Source organism: Tribolium madens, unplaced genomic scaffold, assembly GCF_015345945.1.
Source record: "Tribolium madens isolate multiple individuals breed KSU strain unplaced genomic scaffold, Tmad_KSU_1.1 Scaffold_1;HRSCAF=32;Tcas5.2_LG8, whole genome shotgun sequence".
In the NCBI taxonomy this organism is placed as follows: Eukaryota; Metazoa; Arthropoda; class Insecta; order Coleoptera; family Tenebrionidae; genus Tribolium; species Tribolium madens.
Window position 1 is genome coordinate 6,920,341 of NW_025400984.1, and position 22,864 is coordinate 6,943,204.

General features: G+C 32.8%; 2 protein-coding genes across 2 annotated transcripts in view; one reads left to right on the forward strand and one right to left on the reverse strand.

The window, feature by feature from the left end:
* The window catches only part of LOC123003716, a 67,996-nt gene that overhangs the window by 41,918 nt on the left and 3,214 nt on the right, over positions 1 to 22,864 (forward strand). The window contains exons 4-5 of the mRNA XM_044396674.1: positions 686 to 803; positions 4,236 to 4,399. Coding sequence (XP_044252609.1) covers positions 686 to 803; positions 4,236 to 4,399 — 282 coding nt within the window. The remainder of the gene's footprint in view (positions 1 to 685; positions 804 to 4,235; positions 4,400 to 22,864) is intronic.
* LOC123003717 lies at positions 4,602 to 5,639 on the reverse strand. Its single transcript, XM_044396675.1, has 2 exons — positions 5,554 to 5,639; positions 4,602 to 5,498 (listed from the first exon to the last, which is right to left on the reverse strand). The coding sequence occupies exons 1-2, from the start codon at positions 5,582 to 5,584 to the stop codon at positions 4,810 to 4,812; spliced, it is 720 nt and encodes a 239-aa protein (XP_044252610.1). The 5' UTR covers positions 5,585 to 5,639; the 3' UTR covers positions 4,602 to 4,809.

Here is a 22,864-nt window from a genome sequence, read left to right on the forward strand (position 1 = left end):
AACCTTTCTCTTTCAGTAATTTATTCGAGCGGAAGAGATAACAAACATTGCTAGACTTTCAACCCTCAAAATCCACTCAGATTATTCGTGACCTACTTCATTACAGTTCGGATTATTAAGTTATATCGGATTTCTGATAAAAATCACGCTAATGATGATAATTAAAATAATTGAACCACTCCTGGACTTTTTGCTAAAGAACATTTTCACTAATCACAACGCTGTGTTAATCGCAAACGTTCCAAATCTCGATACAGCTATAATCGCCTTTGCTGAGAATTGAGCCAATCCAATCAATTTTTAAAAGTATTGCTCGACCTAGTCAATGACGGCGATCACATGCTTTTACTTCATTTTTATTTTACTTTAAATTGTTCAGTGGAGAGCAACGAAATTAAAAAGAAACTACTTCACATAGCTTCAGCTACAGAAATTCTTCACATTTTCATCGTGTTCAATATTGACTAAACTTTCAAACCTCTTTTTCTCACACTATATTACCTAATTATTTGAAATAACTGTAATTAAAATCATTAGAAGTTTAGTGTCAAATTGGTCATGATATTCGTGACCACATATCACCTTTTGCATCAAGTTATTAACAAACAAACTTTTATGCTTAATGTCTAAATAAAAAACTTGACATAATTTTCAAATTATTTATACAAGTTGGTCCTTGTTTCAGTGCCCGAAAAAGAGCTTCTTTTGAGGAGACTGGAGGCTGAGGAAGGACTCATGCGGGTACAATGTCTGGCAGACGGAGTATTTCCCAGGCCAGTTATGAGTCTGCACTCTCAAGAAAGGTAATTATAGTCGACGACGTAAGGAGCAAAGCACTAATAAACACCGCACTATTACAGCACTGAGCATTACGTTTATGAGTCGCGATGAAACTATTACTCTTGCACAATTGAAATGTTAATAATATTTATTCCAGAAAATTTGGGACTGTCAGTTTCCAATCTAGTCACGTAGTTAGAAGCAAAATTTTTTAATAATTTATTTTTATCTGAAAAGAGCCGTAATTGAATTCTCAGTTCGGTCTAAAAGTTACCGTCCGTCAGGCGATTAATATTTTAGTGGAGGGTCCGCAGTGTCGGAATAATAGGTGGGCGTTGCGGACGCTTCATTTTTATTTAAATCGCTTGAGCAGAGATCGTGGAAAGTATTCATCACGTAATAAAGATTTTTCTGAGGGAGAAAAGCAATAAAAGTAAAGTTCCGGCGGGGAACACATAACACAGCACGCCGTGTGGCTGTTATATAAAAGTTGTAGATCCTGAGAGGTTATTCTATTTCTACATCCTTTCTTCCAAATTACGAGGCACACTATACAGCACTTGGGATGACCACGGGCCACTCTTATCTTTTCACACACCACTGACTTCGGCTTTCATAAAAATGAAAAGAATCTCTACGTCTCTGAGACGGAAAACATAGCGCACTGGAAAATATGGAATTCGAACGATTTAGTACGACACTTCGGGGACCTCGGAAAATTCATTTGGACACAGGTGTTAGCGTGGACAGGTGCTTCGTTTCAATTAGCCATCTTCGACGCGGGCTTGCGTGAAAGAAAGGATCAACACGCACAAACACAAAGGAATCGATAGAAAATACCATGTGATAAATTTTCGGAAAATTGTTGGGTGTTTTCAGGTCACTTCAATATTTATAACACGTAATCGTTTTTAACACTGTTTGGTGCTAAACTTCTAATCTGTAAAAGTGGTAACCAATCATCTAAAGATACCACAAATTAGCTTCAGTGGTACAAAAACAACAAGAAATTTGATTCGCTTTTGACCTAAATTGCGATAATTGGAAACGTGATATTTATTCCATTACGTTATTTTCAAAGTTCTAATAATTTATCTGAGTTTTTCAAATATGCAAACTGAGAATGCAAATATACACCGAACCAATTTAAAAGTAATTAAAAATTACATTATATGAAATTCAGTGGCGCAGCGAGAAGAGGGGGGAGTTAAAAACGGTATCAGCGTCAATAATTCTGAAGTTGGTACCAATAAACCGCTCCGGGTATCGAAATTCGCCTAAAATTACTACAAAAATCGTAAAAATAAAAAACCCAAAATTGAACCATTTTCTTGACGTTTCAAGAAACGTAGAAAAGTATAAAAACGTTGTAAAAATGTAAAATTATATTTAAATGTTGTAGCGCCATAAGGTCCCCCTTTCCGGAGTTCGAACCCCGCTCAAGTCAGCAATTTTTCACTAATTTTCTTAATACTAATTCAAATAAATTAATAAACGACGGTGGGCTCATAAGAGCGCAAACTTTAAAACATGTATCCACAAAAGTGTTAAATAGTGTAATAAGAAAATAAAAGGTAAGTTAAAAAAAATATAAAGAAAAGGCAAGTTTTGTAATAAAAATAAAGGATTTTTTTTATTAATTATTATTTACTAATAATTCAAATACATGTAAAAGATGAGAGCACCAGAGCTTTAAAACATGTACATAAGTGTACTAGTGAAATAGATATAAATAAACAAAAGGTGGTAGGTAAGTAAAATGAAATAATAATAATAAAAATTATAGAAATAAATAAAAACTAAAGTGTGTTGATAATGGTTAATGTTTTAAACTATACGTATGTAGTGTTTTTTAACAGTGATAGGAGTGTGTTTTGAACAGATCAGAATTTTTAACACGCCCGGCGAGGTATTAAATGTGATATTAATAACATTCACTACAATGGTTCGTTCACAATCAACGAATAGCTTTGACGTTAAATTAAAAAAAACACCTGTTATTAAAAAAAACAGTTTAAGATTAATAAACTGACATAGGCTGCCACTAAGACGCCTCCACCATATGTCATGGGGTGGGATTGAAAGTCATGGGTGTGTTTTATATTAGATTATTGAAAAATGACTTGAAAGTTGACTTACCTTTGTGAGGTATGAATACTCCAATAAGAGCACATGTCACTCTGATAACTAAACTCGCACTTTGACTCTGAAACTTAACTCAAAAGTAAACTCCACTAGACACGACTGAACTGAACTGAACTGAACTCAACCCGTTTCTGCAGTATATGACAGTAGTGTTTGATTATTAAGTCGTTTCAGTGATTAATATTGTTATAAATACAATTTTGTTTTTCCATGGCGGTTTTTTCATGTGAGAGATCAAAGTTGGCCGAGGTAAACTCTCCCGAAAGTCTATCTCTGGCTGCGCCACTGATGAAATTATATAATATGTATATTTTTCAGTATAAAAATTCAATTATAAGTCTATTTACCTTGTAGTAATGGTATATATTACAACCGAGATGAAAAATATTTTATTCAGCCTTTAGATGGAGCTTAAATGTGTAATGAAATTGAGAGTTGTATTACGTTATTTTATTTACAAACACCTTTTGTTTAAATAATAAAAGCATAATTTTTTATTACTAACTTGATGCATTAACTAAGCTTCAAAGTTGCTTTGCAAACAAATTGTTTTTGTGACACATGATGGGCTCGTAACATTAACCTACATTGATGGTACATACATCAATTCTAAATCATCTCCCAGCCAAGGCTCAGAATCACGTATTTTTCGACTTCTAAACAATTAGGAATCGACATATTAATATAATGACTGTAAAATTATTACTTTTTTAACATAGCACTAAAGTTAAGGTTTATCTCACAAATATGGTGTTTATTCTTTATACGCAAATGCGGATATTTTGAGTTACTTTACGCACTACCGATTTCGTTCACTTTAAAATCAATTTATGGCCCGATAGAAAGTTATAGTGGAGTAAAATCGAACAATAAAAACGTAAGACTAAACTAGTGTTCGATTTGTTTAGTTTTCTTGGTTTGACTTCGGAATAGCTCTATACCCTTATAGTATGCGTATTGTTTCGAAAGGGATTAAAAGCTTCCTTTAACGGCGTTCTAACTGTAAATAAAACCCCGCCAGTAGGTCACGTGAGTAGTGGCAGAGTTGCGGCGGAAGGTATTCCATCCTCCATCCTCGCCTCTATTTTCCGCAATTAACTAGTGGTACGTGTTCTGTTTACTGCAGCCCCTGCATAAATCTGTCGGCTGGTAGGAACCTTCTCAGACGATTTAGAGCTCAGATTTTATCTGAGAGAGGCTATTACTTGAACGAAATGTACAGAGTTGAGGGAAAACTGATGATAGGAATTTACCGACTAGAGTAAACAAGCTCTTTTAAGTGGTTTCATGACAAATCCTGATGATTGCAGGGAGATCGAAGGGACCGAAGTCACAGCTCGCCTAAGAGGACAGCTGTACGAAGTATCGGCGACAGCAACGCTGCCTGCGCTTAAGGACCCAGAGGAGTTCTCTTGCGAGCTTCGCATCCCCCAGGCGAACTATACAGTACGTCGAGAGACCGTCTTCTATCCCGGTAAGTCCGCCTGTCTTCCTTCCCTTACACCATGGCCAGATTTACGCGAATTACATGACTTTTAAAGTTTTATTTTACTTTTCTGCCGGAATTCGATCCCGGTTCCGGATACGTTAATCCCACTTGTTCGCATCCAAAGATAAATAATAATGTCTTGAGGGACTTTAACACGACAGTTGATTTAAATTTAGAGACGGCGACAGAAAGAAATAAAAGACTGCTTTATTTAATATTGAGAATTATTTTGCTACAAAATATTTTCTGTTTCCAAATACTTATTTTATCTTGACTGATAAGAAGTGATCTAAAAATCGTTATCTCGTATTTATAACACCTTATCTACATTACATGATTTATTTCAATTATTATAATAAGTAATTGAATAAGATTTTAAGTTCCTTGTCACCACTTTATTTCGATGTAGGTTGAAAGTACTTCAACATCCTCTTTACTTTATCTTCTTCAACAAAAGTTTTTTCTTTTTTAGGTTTCTCTTCGCTTTTTCGTCGCTTTTCATCCATTTTATTGACACTTTGTCTCCCTTTTTCTTCCACGCTTTTCCTCCTATTCACCTCAATCATTGAACTGGTGACATAGGTCGGCGTATGTCTATTTTCAATCTCAAACTTCTGTTTTAGACTTTGCACATCTACCTTTATTTTATTTAATTCAGTAGGTTTCGCGTCTACCTCATCACTACTACTGTCACTAATACTGCTGTAAAGCTCAATTTTTTTCTTAATGTGTTCAACATTATTTTTGGCAACATTATTGTTAACAACAATTTGGTTAATTTTTTCGGAGTGTACTAAGATTTCATTGGGTGTTGAATGTTCATCTAAACTGCGAAATGACCTCAATATTGGTGATTTGATATCTACTTGACTTTGTTTCTGAAAGGCATTTACTCTCTTTGACACAGAATTCACTTTCACATTTTCTTCGGCACTTTGAAAACCCTCCTCTTCTTCTGATTCGTTTAAATTGTAAAGACTCAAACTTTTTTCAAGACGAACAGTAACTGTAGACAAACTGTGTAAAACTTTTTTTAAATCGACAAGGATTTCATCAATTTCTATTGGTGTTGGGTGTTTTTTAGCTATAAAGTTTGTTACATTAATTACAAAGACAAGTTGATAGTAAGTAATACAAACCTCCATTTTTGAGTTTTCGGTTGAAACCCATTGTTACACCAATCTGATACTGCTAAACATTATTTTTAAAACAACTTATATCAAAATACAAAACTGTTTTCTTATCAGTTACAGATTATTAATATCATATCAATTTTTTTAGATTAAATTTCAACAAGTTTAAAACTTTTTAAGATTTTTGAAATAAGCCATTTGAACAATCTTAAAGAAAACAGAGAAAAACTTCTTGTGAAGGTAAAATGGTAAAAATTAATTTCCGCTTTATCTGTTTTCTTTAAATCTTGCACAAAATTGTTCCGATTGAAAAAGCAAAATAAAAAATATTTGTGAAAAGGGAAAAATCAATTTCCCTGCATTTTAAGCGGTTTGGTTTATTTGCGACACTGATCGGCAGAGCTTCCAGAAATTATAATTATAAACGTGCAACCCTTTTCAGCGGTTTATTAATTTGATTTTTCCCTTCTCACCATCCTCTTTATTACCAATATTATCCAAACAAACAAAACGATCAACTGAAAAAGCCACCAATTTAACTATTTAAATCGGACGAGTTTCACATGAATAATTTGGGGTTTTCACACAGAATAGGCCGGATTTCCTTTATGGAAAATGAATACGTGAAAGTGAATCGCCAATGCACTTTCCTTTGAGAGAATTGGAAAAGGAAAAACGTTTTTATCGGATTTCGAGAAAAAACAAGGAATAGTACGACCCCAAAGATAACATTTTTAAGTATGTAAAGCTTATTTGGAGACCCTCGGGAAACATTGAAGCTTTACAAAATAAATATTCACTAACGAAACGGGCGAAAAATGTCTCCCGAAAGTGCAGGTTTTTCCTACTGACATTTATTTTAATTTAAAGCTAATATCAAACATTATCTAAAAAACGACTATTTTAACATTAAATTAGAGTAAGACATGAGTTTAGTAAACATTCTCAAGTTTTACTCGTAGCACGAGACATATTCTCAACTCGACTTTTTGTCAACACAACATGCAAGTTTAAACGGGGTGATTTTCAACATAATAACTATTTGATAGAAAATTCAATTTTCTAGAATATCCTATTTTGCTGAATTTACTTTTAGTTAAATAAAGAACGTAGTACTGTTCGAGCATTTTATGAAGAACATAAGCATTTTGTTGGAATTTATTAAAGAAATGGTGCTACTTGAAAGACTTTTTTTGTTACAAATGTTTAAGTATAAATTTGAAATACTATTCAACATTGCGTGCAATGTGCTTGTAACGTTTTGTCTCCCTCACCTGTCTTTTCTCATACCGGTGAAGTGGTAAAAAGAAAACCGAGTAAATAGAAATAAAAATTACCATAAGAGATTTGTGTGAGAAATCAGAGCCGACAAACCGTTCCAAACTGCCATTCCGCGTTTTTGCTTCACTTTTTGGGTACCCGCAGCGAGCGTTCTATCCCTAGAGAAACGACTTGCACGGTCCAAGATGATTAATGCCAGGGTTAAATTAAGCTATGACCCATTATGGCCATTATTACCGGTATTAAAACCGACGTTCCATCACAAGGCTTCTCTTATAAATAAATTAAACGATGTGTATCTTGTCATGTTCGAGGAAAAGCAGTTCCGATGAATTTTAATCGTTCAACAAAGCGTACTTGGGAATGATATTGATTGATGGCTGCAAAGAGGAATTTATTGGGGTCTTGCCAACCAGCAATTTATATAATCAAAACAGAATATGAACCCTTTCAGAAAATCATGCACGAATCAATCATGCTCTTTTTCTTGTTTCGCTTTTCATTCCAAGAAATTTATTATGAAACACTGCGGTTGCCGGCCCACAATGCTTTGCAGCTACATTTGCTGATTTTGCATTTCAAATTTATGAGGTAATTTTGATGGAGGATTATTGCTTGGTTTTTTCTGTTTCAGTTAGTTTGGAACCACTAAACAAACGCTTACACATTACAAGTTTTGGTCAGCGAGACAATTGTTTCACCACTAAAGTTTTCTCTTGCTTTCTCTCATATTTTCAGAAACACCAAAGACTGAGTTATTATAACAGAAGAATTTTAAATTCAAACTACTGCTTGCAACTATGATAGTAGAATAACAATATTTTTTTACCGCGAGATGTCTTTTCTATTTCGAACGAAACTTGTTTTGTTTTATTTTAATTAAATTTTTGATTCAATATTCTAACAGTAGTTAATTTCTTTTGAAATACGAAACATTAAATATGCTTTTTTAGTTTGAAGTCTTAGTTTGTTTAGTTATTTAATTATGTACATTACACAGAAGAACTGAGGGCTGTTATAAAAGGGTGACTTGTTCGACGCGACCTCGCCATATTTTCGAGTTCCGAGTCACCTCAGATATAAGACAAAATCCATACTTGGTGACCATAAAGATAAGCAGTAATATAGTGTAAGAGCAATTTTATATAAAGTAGACGGCGTTTAGCTGGTTTTATTTTCATTATCTTTAAAACGCTTCTGCCATGCATCATCAGACTGGGGTAAGAGCCAACGTTGAGAAAGGTTGGTGCAGAATGGCCGATTCCAGTTCTTTGTAGACCGCAGAAATTTTGCTTAAGAGAAAAATATATAGGTCTGACGTGATCGAGATGAATATTAGTCGGAAAGATGATTATGAAATGAAATACTTCAAATAAAATATAATGGAGTGCTCGCCAAGAAATCCCTAGACTCCGTTATAACGTCTTTTGTGCGAAACGTGGCCGAAGGGTGGAACTTGTAGAAATCTAGCACAGAAAAGACTACGGTTCTGTATAGTCTAGAGATTTGAAAACTCAATTTTTGTATTAAACTTGCAATTAAGCAGAAACTTGCTTGAGTTTATTTGAATTTTAGTTATGCTGACAACGACATTTTTAGATTTTATTCAAAGCTGGACAATTAAGAATGCTTTAAAGTCACGCGGGATTTATTTACGGCCGTTTCTCAAAGATCTCTGAATTGCTCGAAAGCGATATTATAAAGTTTCGTGGAAATTTTTACGTTACAAATGAAGATATTCCCAAGCTTGTATAAAATATGTCTGCAGTAGCAAGATAACAAAAATTCCGGATTTAAGATGCGCGCGGTCTAGCAAAAGTTTCAGAGAGGATTTTCAAGTTTTTGTCCCATGTAAACGTCTCGGAAGTTTATTAGCAACAACAATAGAAGTTTTTAGTTTAATTAGAACCGGTTTTATTATTCTAGTATTTAAGTAAATTTTAAATCGAGTGTAAAATTAAATTGTGTCGCAACATAGACGTGGCCGTTTTAAAAACAGCTCGTGTTCCATACAGAATGACTCTCTTGAAAAGTAAATTGTCGAATCTTCTCCTCTACATTAAGTTAAATAAGATAATTAGTGTTACGAGTCTACTATTAAAAAGTACAAGAGCTAGCATTTGTCTCCACAATTAAATAATTTATTTTTAATGAAAACTCTAGAAAAACTAAATAATTTGTTCGCTTTTTTTGAAGCTAATTTCGTTTGTTTCAGTCCTGATCAAATTAAGAGGGTGCAATCTACTTTAGCTTTTTAAAATGAATGGAATGTCGCACGCATTTGGTCAACCTTCTAATTCGTTTTGTTTCTATTTTATACTCTGGCGACATCGCCACTTTAGTAACCGGATTTTTACAATCAGTGCTTGTTTGACTTTAATCTAAAACAACCCCGGACCAAATTAAATTTTCTCTCAAGTAAAAGTTTTTCTGTTAACAATTGTTAAGTTGGAAATAATTTCTGTGAAAAACTGATGCATTTTCTACGAAACCTTCTCTGTGTGTAAACTCAAATATACATTATTCCATACTACAGAGAGGTTCAACCAGATGTTCACTTCATAATGTTGTGGAAAATTGAAACTTCACAACGCAATACTGTTACCAAAGTTTGCAAAGTGAAATGTGCATAAACAAATCGATTTTACAAAATAAAAACTCTTCACAAAGCTTTTAACTGAACTAAACTATTAATAAATTGTTATTTTTTATGTTATAATTGTCACTTTGGTGTTTATATAACTTTGAGAAAACTTTTATTATCCACGGGTTCCGTTGAGAATTTAACCACTTCCGGCAGCAGTAATAAAGTTTGTAATTTCCGAATCAAATTAACTAAACTTGCCATAAAAGCTTATAAAGTATGTATAGCTCTTGATATGTAAAATAATTTCAAAACTAACAAAAACTCAAAGAATCTTTTATACTGCAAAAATAGTAAAACACAAATTAATTAAATCTCGGCATAAAAGGTCTTAATTAAACTACGAATCGCCATTTTTCACTGAAATATTTTGAAGAGAGTCTAAATAAATTTAATGTTAAAAACGAGCGTTTGAATGAGAGGCTTTAATTACGTATTTAAATTTTAAACACTGGTTATTAATATGGAAATTTGCTAAATAATAATTCGGTGAAAATTTAAGCCAGGATTTTATTTAGACCCATCGCTGACCGTCCATTTTCCGGGTTAATTCCTTTAAAAAACAATTTACTCACACAGCAAAATTACTAAAATTTGCGAAATTTTTAACAGATATAATAAGCTAGTTGAAAATCTGGGAGCACAAGCTAACTGCATAAGAGATTTACATAATTTATTCATATGAGTTCCAGCATTATTAAATTTTCCACTAAATGTAACATCTACATTTTAACCTTGACCTGGGAGATATTAGCTTTGAATATGTTTCATCGATGAAACTATGTTGTTCTAGCAGCGTAGGTATGTTATTGTTACAACCTCTAGTGTTACAACACGTAAAACAAGCTCAACTTAAAAACTTCTCGCTAAATTGAAGATGTTAATGGATTTTTGTTAAAATAGACACACATTTTTAAATTAATTCTTAAACAAAACAAAAAAAATATTTAGACAAGTTTAATTAGGATGTTTTAGATGTAGAGCTGCAAATGTTTTTGATTATTTGTGATCAGTTTCACTCATTTGATGCTTTTATTGTAATCCGAGCTCTATTTCTGTTTCCAATTAATTACTAAACGTTCCTTTATTTTTATCGCTAATTATTTTCGGTAGGTACTAAAGTATTAATTAGCCGTACACACAGAGTTTGGACAAAAGGTAAACACAAACACGCATTCACAACTTGCTTGATCATTAGCTCAATTACTGTTGTTACACATTTAGATCTAATAACACCGGCTCGTACCTCGTAGCCTGTAATTTTGCGATCGATTCTTGCCCTAATTGTCTTAATTTCACAAAAATATGTATTAGATGTCCATCAACTAGTCCCTGATACCTCCAGTCCCCAATTAATTACGATTATGCTCCAATTTAATTACGTGTATGATCCAATAATAGCGCCACAATTGCGGCAAATAAGGTCTCCATAGTCGTGGATCTTACGTCGCCGCTAATGTAATTAAATGAAAAATGCGGCGTTGTTTCACGTTTTTCCTTAAAAGCGGAAATTCAGCTGAAATTTTTCACTGTTAACCTTTTTCTTTACAAATTAAATTACGTAATAATATCATGATGCCACGTAATGGCACAGAATAACAATTTGTATAATGAAAGTATAAAAGCAAGTTGGTAGACAATTGGGTGAGTCGGTAATGCGTTAGCAAGGGGGCTGCTTTCGATTCCCGGATGCATTATGATAATGCGATTGCAAAATATACGGATAAAAGATCTTTATAGCCAAATTAAATTAATAATAAATTCGTGTTGTTGCCTATATATGGTTGACAAACACGAACGTGCTTGAATAATGCTGTTCCTTCAAAATAAGCTGTCATTCAGGTAAAATAACGTGACAAAATAATAACAATAGTTTTCATGACAAAAATACAACAGTGATTACACGGCGATATTATCAAGTTTTCTATTATTTAAGACTAGAAACCAGTCAAAAATATATATTTATCCAATTTAATATCCAGTAATCAGTTTTTGAAAACTGTCGAGTAAGAGGATCAAGATATTGGCTTCCAACTCACCATAATGTCGACGCTGCTGAAAGTTATGGTTTTAATTTGATACCTTTGGAGTGAATTCTAAATTATAAATGAGTTTTTTTCCGGCATCGATAAGTGAAGAAGAATTTAATATTCCCACGGCGGCTCGACCGATATTTTGTTTTTTGTCAAGATCCGGGCTCAACGATAATTCAACTGTAATTACACCGTTTCGTTTCTTGTAATTAATAAAACTGTATCAGAATTCTAATTTGGGAATTTCAATTATATTATTTTAATCCGGGTTTAATTAAAGCGGAAACTTTGGATACGAATGCAGTATAAGTTATGTGATCGTTTCAATATTCATAAGATCGCCGCGTCATCCAATTTGTTCACAAGCTATTAGTTTTGGTGTTCATTATCAATATTGAATAAAAGTTTTATCAGCGACAGCACTGACATGAAGCTCATGTGTCAATGATGCGATATTAAATTTGGGAAAACTTTTGACAAGGGTCTGGCTAAGTGATTATGGATTTTTGCATGTTACATTAAAATCCGTCTTGAATTTCTCTCTCTTCAAAAAGAGTACTGAAAGCTCACCCTAAAAACTGACCTTTAATTTAAAGCTTTTTGCTTAATTTGCTGATTCAGACAGGAATACTAAAAGAGTAGATAATGAAAATTGTTGTTGATTATAATTACTTGAATAAACTATTATGATTCAAGTAATTTGTAGCCCTTATTCTGAAAATAAGTTAATTGACCCCAATAATTATGTACTTTACAATCCACGATAAACACCAAAAAAATGAATTTTCGCCAGAAGCGTAATATTTAAAACACAAATAGAAAATAATTTTTCAAATACTTAAAGTGTTATAATAATAGAGAACTGTTAATTAAATCTGATTACAGTGACGAACAACACAAAAGGATAAAGCTCAAAGCTGAACAATGTAATAATTGATTTTGTTTTAATTAATTAGCGGTAGCTTTGGAAATAGGAAATATGGCTAACTAAATTTAAGACTTATCTAATTATTAAATTAGATTTTCTCTCAACACCTAGTGGTTTCTGCACGAACTAATCTTAGATAATAATTCAATTAAAAGCTCATAAATGCGAAATTTTGAGATAAAAGCCACCGAAATAAATGGATCAATAAATTTGTATAAATAACATTTAGGTTATGCAATATGTAATCTAGGCTCTATAGTTTGTAAATAATAGAAAGTTAATACCAATAAATTATGCTTTCAATGTAATCACTAATCAATCATAAATTAAAAAATTCTCTTTGCAAAAGTTTCATCAAAATTTGTCACGGTTTTACGTTTTTATGTAGTAACTTTATAATATGTATATATTTTGTATCTTGTTAATTAGGAAATTTGGAAAAACTTTCGACGCTAGGGAAGCGTTCAAGCCGAGTTTTCATTAAAAACAACGCATGCTGTGCATCCACATTACGGCAAAAGTGTGTCGTCTGACAATGTACAACTTTTAATAAAGACAAAATTAAGTCTTGTTGACGCTAAGCGACACTTTCCATAATGTCTTTAAAAAAAACTACAACTACTATATGAAATATTTCACAATCAACGAACCATATCACTATTTTTGGTAGTAAATAAAATATGTGGAGTTGGCATTGGAGTTTAGTGTAAAAGAAAATATGAAATAAATGTGAGGGTAGCAATTGAGAAAGGTTAAAAAAAGCGAGAATGGAAATAACACGCATGAGTTGTCCCGGTCGCAAGAAAATATATGAAATATGTTCGTCGGAATCTTTTCGCAGGAAGCCGTAAATTTCGGAATACGTTTCGTGCCAGTCTTAAACTCAGAGATGGAGAGTACACAGATGTAAGAATCTATTTTTTCGAGTCAATTTTGATATGGAAGCTATATACGGGTGCACGTGCATCCTTCGCCTAGAATTTGAAATTTTAGCTGCTGCAAGTAGAATTCCAAACTTTCTTGTATGTCTGACAAACAATCGATTTCACCGGTGCTCCGAACTTAATCATAATCAGTGAGCTCTCCCTGCAAGTGATACAGCTTTTTCTCATAATCATTTCCTAAAATACTAGAATACCGAACAAGGTTTACTTTCAATCTGGAAATAAATCCCCAGACGAGGTGTACTCACATAGAATATATGATGGTGCAGCTTCTGGCTTTACAAATCAGACAAAAACCACATGGCTGGAGCCGACCCAGAAATACGAGATCACGAAGAGGTGAAAGAATCGCTCAAGCGTTTAGATTATTAAACACGTACCCGATTCAGCGCCGATTTCGCTCTGTGATATACGTTTTCTCACGGTTTAAATTATTTCGCAGTGTCTTTTATGGCCCAACGATTTCTTTATCGGTGACCGACACTTCGGCCACTATACGCCTGCTAAGGCGAGATATCCACGCAACCTTTCAACTATCTACTAATTCTATCAGACAGAAAACCTCAACGTTAAATCAAATTTTAGCACATTTTCTCATACACAAAAAAATGTTATCCGAAACACCAATTTACTTCTATTAGTCTACGCGTAACGAATATAAGTAACAATTTTTTCTATTTTAGGACAGAAATGAGAAATAATACTGATTTGTATTAAAATAAAAATATTGGTTGTTGCAAAGCTACTCGTATTTCTATTTTTCTTCAAAAATTTCGTCTGACTTGCCAAATTAATTTTTTTCATATTATAACAGCGCAACAGAAACAACACTTTTTAAAGAATTTTCTAAACAACATTTTTATTATAATAAATAAGACTGGTTTTAAGTTCGGTGGAAGGTTTATATCTTGGAGCGAAGGAATCTGTAGAGGTAATGGGAAAGTTACAAGTAATAAAAGAAGTATACCCTCTACAAACAACTGTTTTATACAGTTCGTTGATATAAATTCAGGTAAAGTTTGGTAAGATTTGCATAATCGATATTTGAGACATTGTAAAACAAACCATAAAGATTTTTAAAGCCTGTTGAATCTATTAAAGATGGCTTTGCATTTTAGTATCGTTCCTGGAAGTAAATTTTCCTCCAAATTCTGTTCTTCTTTATTTAGCATTTATTTTCGAAATGGGAGACTTATTTGCGAGGTCACCGGTTTGATGTTTGCCCATTAACATATAATTGCCGGCCGTAACGTTCAAATAAAAATTCCACTTGGTTCTTTTTCCAGTATTCAATTAAGCGTCGAGGTGTAAATCTCTTTTGCTCCAATAAAAGAAGCTTTTCCATGCGAAAATCCAGATTTGAAAAGCAGATTAAAAAGATGCAATTGCCACTCTTATTATCACAAGAAGACGAAATTGATTTATTGTAATGTATTCAAATCATAACTTGTAACTCGAGAAGAGTACTTGTCGGGGAAATTCGACAGCTTCCAATTTCGTAACAATGAATTTTTATCGCTCCGATTCAGGAATTTTTTAAACGCCAACACGTCACTAGTAGACTTTATATCATTTATTAATGTTGGCTTAAACACACAGATATGTAAATTATTAATTATTTCAACGCTGAACTAATTTCAGTTTCACACACAACTGTGACGCCAAAACAACTCGTCATTCTACGATTTTTATTCTTAAATGCTAGTCACCTAGGCGAGCTAATTATTTATTAAGCAAATCAATTGATTTTACTTTAATAACAGCTCTAAATAACAATTACTAAGAGCGCTCTCAATTTTTCATAAATTAATCCAATGGTCTGCAATTATTTTCCACATTTATTGTAATGGACTTTATCAGGAATTAGCCTGTTTAGTATTTCATCTGAGGTAATTACAAAATTGATATTTAGATAGAAACATCTATGACAACAAATTGTAAAATAAAAGAAAGGTTTTAAAAATAGGAATCGAATTTAATTAATAAAATGCTTGTCGAAATGATGATGGGAGCAGGTAGTCGTCATTATAAAACGTTTTCAACGACTGGAATAATAACTGCGATTATAATTAGTGCTTAATTAGCAAAGTGGTTAATTAAATATTATTTTACGTGATGATTGTTACAAGAGGACAATACTTTCCTAAAGGTAATGCAATCAATATAATTACGAGAAAAGATAGATCACCGAAAAATAGTATTAAGCACTTAGGGTGGTTTGCACCAACACTAGTTAAATTTAATCTCTGATTAAGAACAATTGTAACTATGATAATAACAATGGTTACTATGGATTTAATCAGAGATTAAATTTAACTAGTGTTGGTGCAACCCACCCTTAAACAATTTGTGACAATATATTTTGTGCAATTTTAAATATGGTATAAAAAATGTTGCATTGTTTAAATTGGTTCTTTAAACAAATTACGCCCACTTTCAGCTATTTGAACAGCGCAACACGATAATAATGTCAAACAAAAACAATTTTATTTCAAACGTGAGTGTATTTGATAGGCAGGTGTTTGTCTATTTTGCAGTTTTCGACATTATGCAAATAAAGTGGTGTCGTTTTAATCGTGTAGAGTAAATACAATCATGTCGGGATCCACTTTGAAATCGTTATATCGAATCCTGCCGACGCATACAATTACAAACAGCCACAAACAGACGTAACTCTCCACACGGCACAGTAGCACACAACGATATCATAATCTTCTTGCAGCTTCAAATTGCTCTCTAGACAAGAACTTGCTGAAGAGGAAAGTTTCGAGGAGGTTCCTTTATTGTTTTTGCCTTAGATTTTCCTAATTGCGTACATAAAGGGAAACTTACATTCTCACTATTATTTTGAATGCACTTGCTTGTCATTCAAATTCAAAGGTTGAAAGCTACTTTCAGCATCACAATAATAAAAAAAAAATTAAAATTCCAACAATAAAAATACAATACATGCTCGACAAAATTATTAGTTGCATTCGTTTCACTTTTGCATCCTCGACAAATAAAAACTAAACTTTTGAAAATTGACGGATTGGCTATTATTAAGTGATGTTTTTTGAAATTCGTTTAATTAACTCAATATTTTCCACAAAAACATTGTCAATTTCAATCAACAATTGCCATTATTATGAGGGCCCTTCCGTCTCTAAATCCGTTTTCCGTGTTTCGCAAGTATAATCAAATCCAATTTAACTAATGTTTGCTGATGATGTTGAACAGTTTTACTACAAAACTCGATAGTGTAGTGGCACAAAATACCGCTTCTGCAACAATACTCTTAATTATGAATAGTAAATAGGCGGAAATAGCCAAAATCGTTTTGCAGGCCAGTTGGTTACTTTTATCCGATTATACCAATTCATACATATTGTATTGTTGCACTAATTTGATTCTGTTGGAATAAAGAATGACGTGGTGCTTGCCTAAAATATAATTTAGATATTTCAGTCATGCAGAATCACCAGGAAGCAAAATAAGGATAAGTACAATTTTCAGATGCTTATATCTTGCAGTAAATCTTTTCAAATTTATTTAACTTCCTTTTCACATATTCACATGTATTACAACTATTGATTACGAGGCAAGATCGAATTCGCATATACATCACGTCACGACATCAAGTCTAGATCTCGTATAACATTTGGTCGATTTTTATCTGATAAACTTTAGACTTTTATTTCGAGTATAAAAACTTGTAATTTTTAAATTGCTAGCAACAGACGGTTTTGACGTGCAAAACCTCCTTACTGAATTTTTTCTCTTTTACTTCTTTAATACTGTTAGGGATATTTCTAGAGGTAGTACAGAAAATTTTAAAAAGTAAACTTTTACAATTTGTTAGAGTTGGGAAGAAATCCTGTAACTAAAACAAAATAAACGAATTAATTATGAAGTTGAGTTTAAGCTAATAAAGATACCAAAATTCTGTATAATTCATGGCTGAATAATTTGAGAACGAATCAAGTTCGATACATTAGCTTTCAGACGTGTAACCCTAATTCCTGAGTAGCTTCAACAAAATGCAATTTAGAAACAGTTAGGCTACGATTATGTTGGGGATATAAAGTGCATAGTGTTTACCTAAATACAATACAATCTCTATTATTTACCAAGGTTAACGTAGGATAGCTCTGCAATGGAACTTTGTAGTTTAGGAGATAATTACCTAGGAAAATTGCTAGGATATATATGTCATGCAGATATCCACATTACTTCCATTAGATTTTAATCTGTAAGTAACTGATCGTAAATTAGTACAACTAATAAAACATTATTTAAAAATATGAGTAGCTTTAACATAATACAGTAATTTAACATAATAGTAAATTTTTGAGTCATGCTGTTATAAAAATAGCGGAAAAATGATTCAAATTAATAAAATTACAAAAAAATTCTACCAGATATTATTTTTTCTGCCACTGAAAAAAGGTGAATGCGCCGGGAGATTTTTTTATCGTTACATGTGCAACTTTTAAATTATTAATAATTTAATAGCTTTTAGACGCATTGTAAATTATTAAATACATATTCCTGTAAGCACTAATGGAGAATCGTTCCATGCAACACATGATTTAACAACAGTTACAAAATTAGACCAGCCGGTCACTAAATGTATGACAGAGACGTAAATTAAAGCCGCTGAAACTTGGCCAGTTTGCAAACATATGTCTACAGAATCAGAAATGATGCAACTTGTGTGTGGACTCATTTAAATGTGGTTTACAATGCACATGCAAAGCCCAGTATTCCCGGCAAATTTCCTTCGTCTTCCGCTGTCTCAAATAAAGAATCTAATCAACCCGAAAATATTTCCTGCAACAATTAAAAATGACATCGTTATTCCGTCTGCGTCGTTTGAAAAAACTAATTTAGCATTTAATTTAAAAGAGTTTCATCAAAACGACTTAATTAACTTTAAAGAAAAAAATCACGGATAAAGAAACGCCGGGCTTTTGTTTTCGTTTTAAAGACGCCCAGCGAAGAAACCCTAACTCTACCTGAGCTATTATTCTTTAAATTACTTTTTTCTAGTTATCCCGCAATTATTCAGGAAACAATGGCCCGGTTTTATTAAATTTTGTGCAGTTTGCTTTCGAAAATCTCCACTTGGGTTTTGATGAGAAAGGCACGCAGGGACTCCTAAAGGATTAAAAATTTACTGCAGCTTGACATCACTTTTCCATATCTCAGTCTAAAAGTTCCAACTGGCGCAATTTAATTCTTTTGCCGGTAAATAAATTATTTAACGCGTAATTCACCACATCGACAAGTTTAAATTGGAACACGCGTATGTTCGACTGCAATAACCGTAACTTGAGATAAGGAGTATGTACAAAGCTTATCTAAATTTATTAACGTCTTAAGTCAATATATTTAGTAATTTAGGACCGCATCGATTAGTGCTTTAATGAGAAAACCTATTAAGCTGAAACTTAAGACAACAAAGCCTCTACATCTACATATTTTTGTTATCACAAAAAAGTGCAAACTTTTACGGCTTATTCCTGACTTGGCGTAATGGTATATCTAAGTGTCCCGAAGGAAATTAAAGACATCTTAAGACTCCTCACTGAGATAAATCTTTGGACGTGGATGAGTTCAGGGAGCCGTTAAAATCAATAATAAATTTTAATGGAAGAAAAATATGCTAACTCGATTTACTCTCGTCGATTTGTGTGCATATTAATAAATTTCTTTTACGAAATGAAATATTTTACGTTTTACACTGATTTTCAATAATATTTAATAATTAAGTGGCACATTTACCATTTCAAAATAAATTATTCCAAAGAAATAAAGCTAGAAACGTGTAGCAAAGCATTTTAAGTGCATTTATTATTAACAACCAGTGTAAGTGAGTCATTAGCTTGTTCTTTCATGTCACCAGGGGCACAAAAATTTTACTTTTATAAATAATAAAATTTGTAAATTGATACATTACAGATTAGCGATATGCATATGCTTTTAATGTTTTATACGGCGTAAATATACATAACTTTATTACCAATAAATGGAGATTTTGTTTGATGTTTAAGCTTTGTTCCACATTTTGCCCAACGAGAAGACATTTATTTGATACTTGTTTATACTTTGGCATTAAGGATAAGTTGTTTTTGCTTGTAAACACCCTTAAATTTACAAAAAAAATTACTTACAAACAAGCCTTATTTATTCAATTTTGCATTTAGCTTGTGTGTCTGCGGGAGCATCAGTTGTTACAATAAATACACAGCTTATTAGCATTGGTGCTAATATTTACTAATTCAACAATGGAATAATTAAATAAAATTGTATTTAGTTTATATACAAACGCTTCTGTTGATAATCTACAGCGTGAAATTTAGTTTCATTTGTGGAGTTTCATTGTTTAGTCGAAACATTGCTTATAACCGAAAATTGATGATCGGGTTAGCACAATGCGTATTTATTTCAAAAATATTTGTTTGGTTTAAATTTAAATAGAACACTAGAGCCACATGCAGAAAATTCAGCAAGGAGAATAAAATAAAATAATTAGATTTGTCTCGTTGCACCTTAATTCCAGCTTTTTATTTTTGCTGCTAGATTAAAACGTTTGTTTGATTAATTAAAGCGTCAACAAATTAAATAAAACTTGCTTTAGACGTACTTGATTGCTTTATTATATCGGAACGAGAATATTAGAAATAGGTGCAACCATTTGTTTTCTAGACAACCTATACTTTGTTTTTTTGATAAATAGTCTTTAACCACATCAATGCAAACAATAAAACAAGCCGAGGTAATTGCGAACCACCCCTGTCACGTGATCCACTTAGCCGTCGTATTTTTCCAACATTAAAAATCGTTCAGGCGAAGAAATGAGGAGGAAATGGGCGCGTCGTCGTTTCCTCCATCCCATACAAAATTGACTTTTAATTAGATAGGGTGCAATTGATTATAAGTAAGTGAACATGAAGATGCAAATGTTACGGGCAGCGTTTCGGCCTCGGTCTGCAATTTACATGTCCACCCTGGTCCAATATACGCCGGAGAGTGGCCTCTGTTCTGTCACATTAAGTTAATAACGGCGGCCGACTGGCGTTCATTATGTAGGGTTTATTACTTTATTATGGAGGTCTGTGTGTTATGTTGTGCCGGCGGCGTAACCCGGACTCTTTTGGGGCCCCACTTGATTATTCTGTATCGGCACACACATGCATTCTTCATTGCAGCACTGCAACCCGGAATTGTGTGCTTGGCGGAAATGACGCCAGTGTCATCGGAAAAACACCGGAAACACTGACAATTCATCATGTTTTCGGCAAGTATAACGACAAAAACTAAATTTTTGGAGAAGAATATTGAGTTGATACAGTTGGGGCAAATTTAAAATCGCTTTAAATAAAAGTTGTTGCCGTTTCTCTGGTATTTGGGTTTATTCTCCTGCCTTAATATAAAACCGACTATAAACCCAACGTTTTTTATTTCCGTATGTGCTTTCAGTAGGTATGCAAATTTATTGCAAGACGTTTCTAGTTGTGGGTCCGCCACCTAATGGGAAGCGAAGATCTATAGGAACAAAAGGCACAATATGCTAATTTGTATAATCCTAATTTTGGGAGAAATATACGAGGAATACTCATCGATCTACATATTTGTTGAAGCATTTTCACAATAAACTACAAAACCACATTTTTTCCTCACCTCTATTGTAACTTTAAACAATTTAGTAATTATTTCAATTTTGAAAATGTCAGACACTAATTGCTTATGAAGCAAGAATTTAAGACAAAATTTGAAAACGCAAATAGACATCTACAATTCATTAACGAATTAACTAACTTGTGTTTTTTTGGCAATTTCCACAATTATTTTTGTTCTTAGGTAATCAGAAGTGGGAATTTATAGAATACTAGCTGTTGCCCGCGGCTTCGCTCGCGTAGTAGTTTGACACCCACAACTATTTCAAAACGCAGAATGGCCAAGAAGCTTACTAACAAAATATAGCAACACATAATTTATTATGAACTTTGTAGAAAAAATAAAAAGTCCGTCTTTTATAACTTATTTAAAAACCGTAAAATTTTAAGTCTTATTTCATGGATATTACTTAACAATGACAAATTTTGATACAAATTTTCATTCCATGTTTAACTATACATATTTATACAAACTTTCATCCCTTATTTGACCCCCTTAGGGATAGAATTCTCCAAAATCTTGAAACACGTGCTATTTTGTTTTTAACTGAACACCCAAATACCAATTTTCATAGATTTAATTTAAAAAAAAACGGATATTTTACGAAGTTTTACCCTTGTTCAACCCCCTTGAGGGTGAAATTTCCAAAAATCCTGAAACACGTATTACTTGATTTTTAACTTGATTTAACTTTATAAATGACATATTTTAATACAAAATGTCATCCCTGTTTAACCCCCTAGAGGGTGGAATTTTCAAAAATCCTAAACCACGTGTTTCGTCATTTTTAACCGAAAGCCCAAATCCCAATTTTCATAAATATAACTTCAAAAATGACGAATTTATAAATATTTATACAAATTTTCATCCCTTGTTTGACCTCTTTGGGGATGAAATTTTCCGAAATCTTAAAACACGTGGTTTTTTGTTTTTAACTGAGAGCCCAAATACCAATTTTCATGAATTTAACTTAAAAAACAAATACAAATATTTTACGACCTTTTTTTTACCCTTGTTCAACCCCCTTGGGGGTGAAATTTCCAAATACGTATTTTTTTATTTTTAACCGAAAGCCTAAATACCAATTTTCATGGCTATAGTTTTAAAACTTCGAATTCACCACCCCATTTAACCCTCTTAGGGGTTGATTTTCCAAAAATCCTTTCTTATTGGATGCCTACGTTATAAAAAGTATATACTGTGAAAATTTGAAATTTCTGTCTCCAGGGGTTTAGGCTGTGGGTTGATAGGTCAGTCAGGACAAGCCTCTTTATATGTTATATAGATTTATAAGCTCTGATGTAGTATTTTAAATGCTTTTTTTTGCACATAGTTTGTAAAAAGTAAAGAATAATAAATGTTTGTCTGTGAACTTTAACAACATTTCCAGGTGGTATAAAACCGTCTGCGTATGTGACAAATTACCGGCGCTTAAATAAATAAAGCCCACGAAGCGAATTTAGTTAAAAGTTGAGTCAAACATTAAAAATACTCGATTTAGAGCTGCAGGATTAATGAAAATAACAGTGTGACCCAAACGCGTCAAATTTTGATTCGTTACATGGATGCGGTTGTAATTGTATCTTCGGTTTGGGAAATGGAATTATTAACCCGTGGTCCATCCAATATACCGAATTATTTACCATTACGTGAGCATGACGTTACGAAGAATCGCCTAATCCTCGAATTTGCATTAGCACTAATTGAATTTCAAAATACAGTAATATTTTGCTTTCGAACTTTGGAAGTTGCAATCTAATAACGCCCCCTGTGACCAAATTGCACCCTTAGTAAGTAAGATTATTGTTTCAGTTTGGTGTCATTT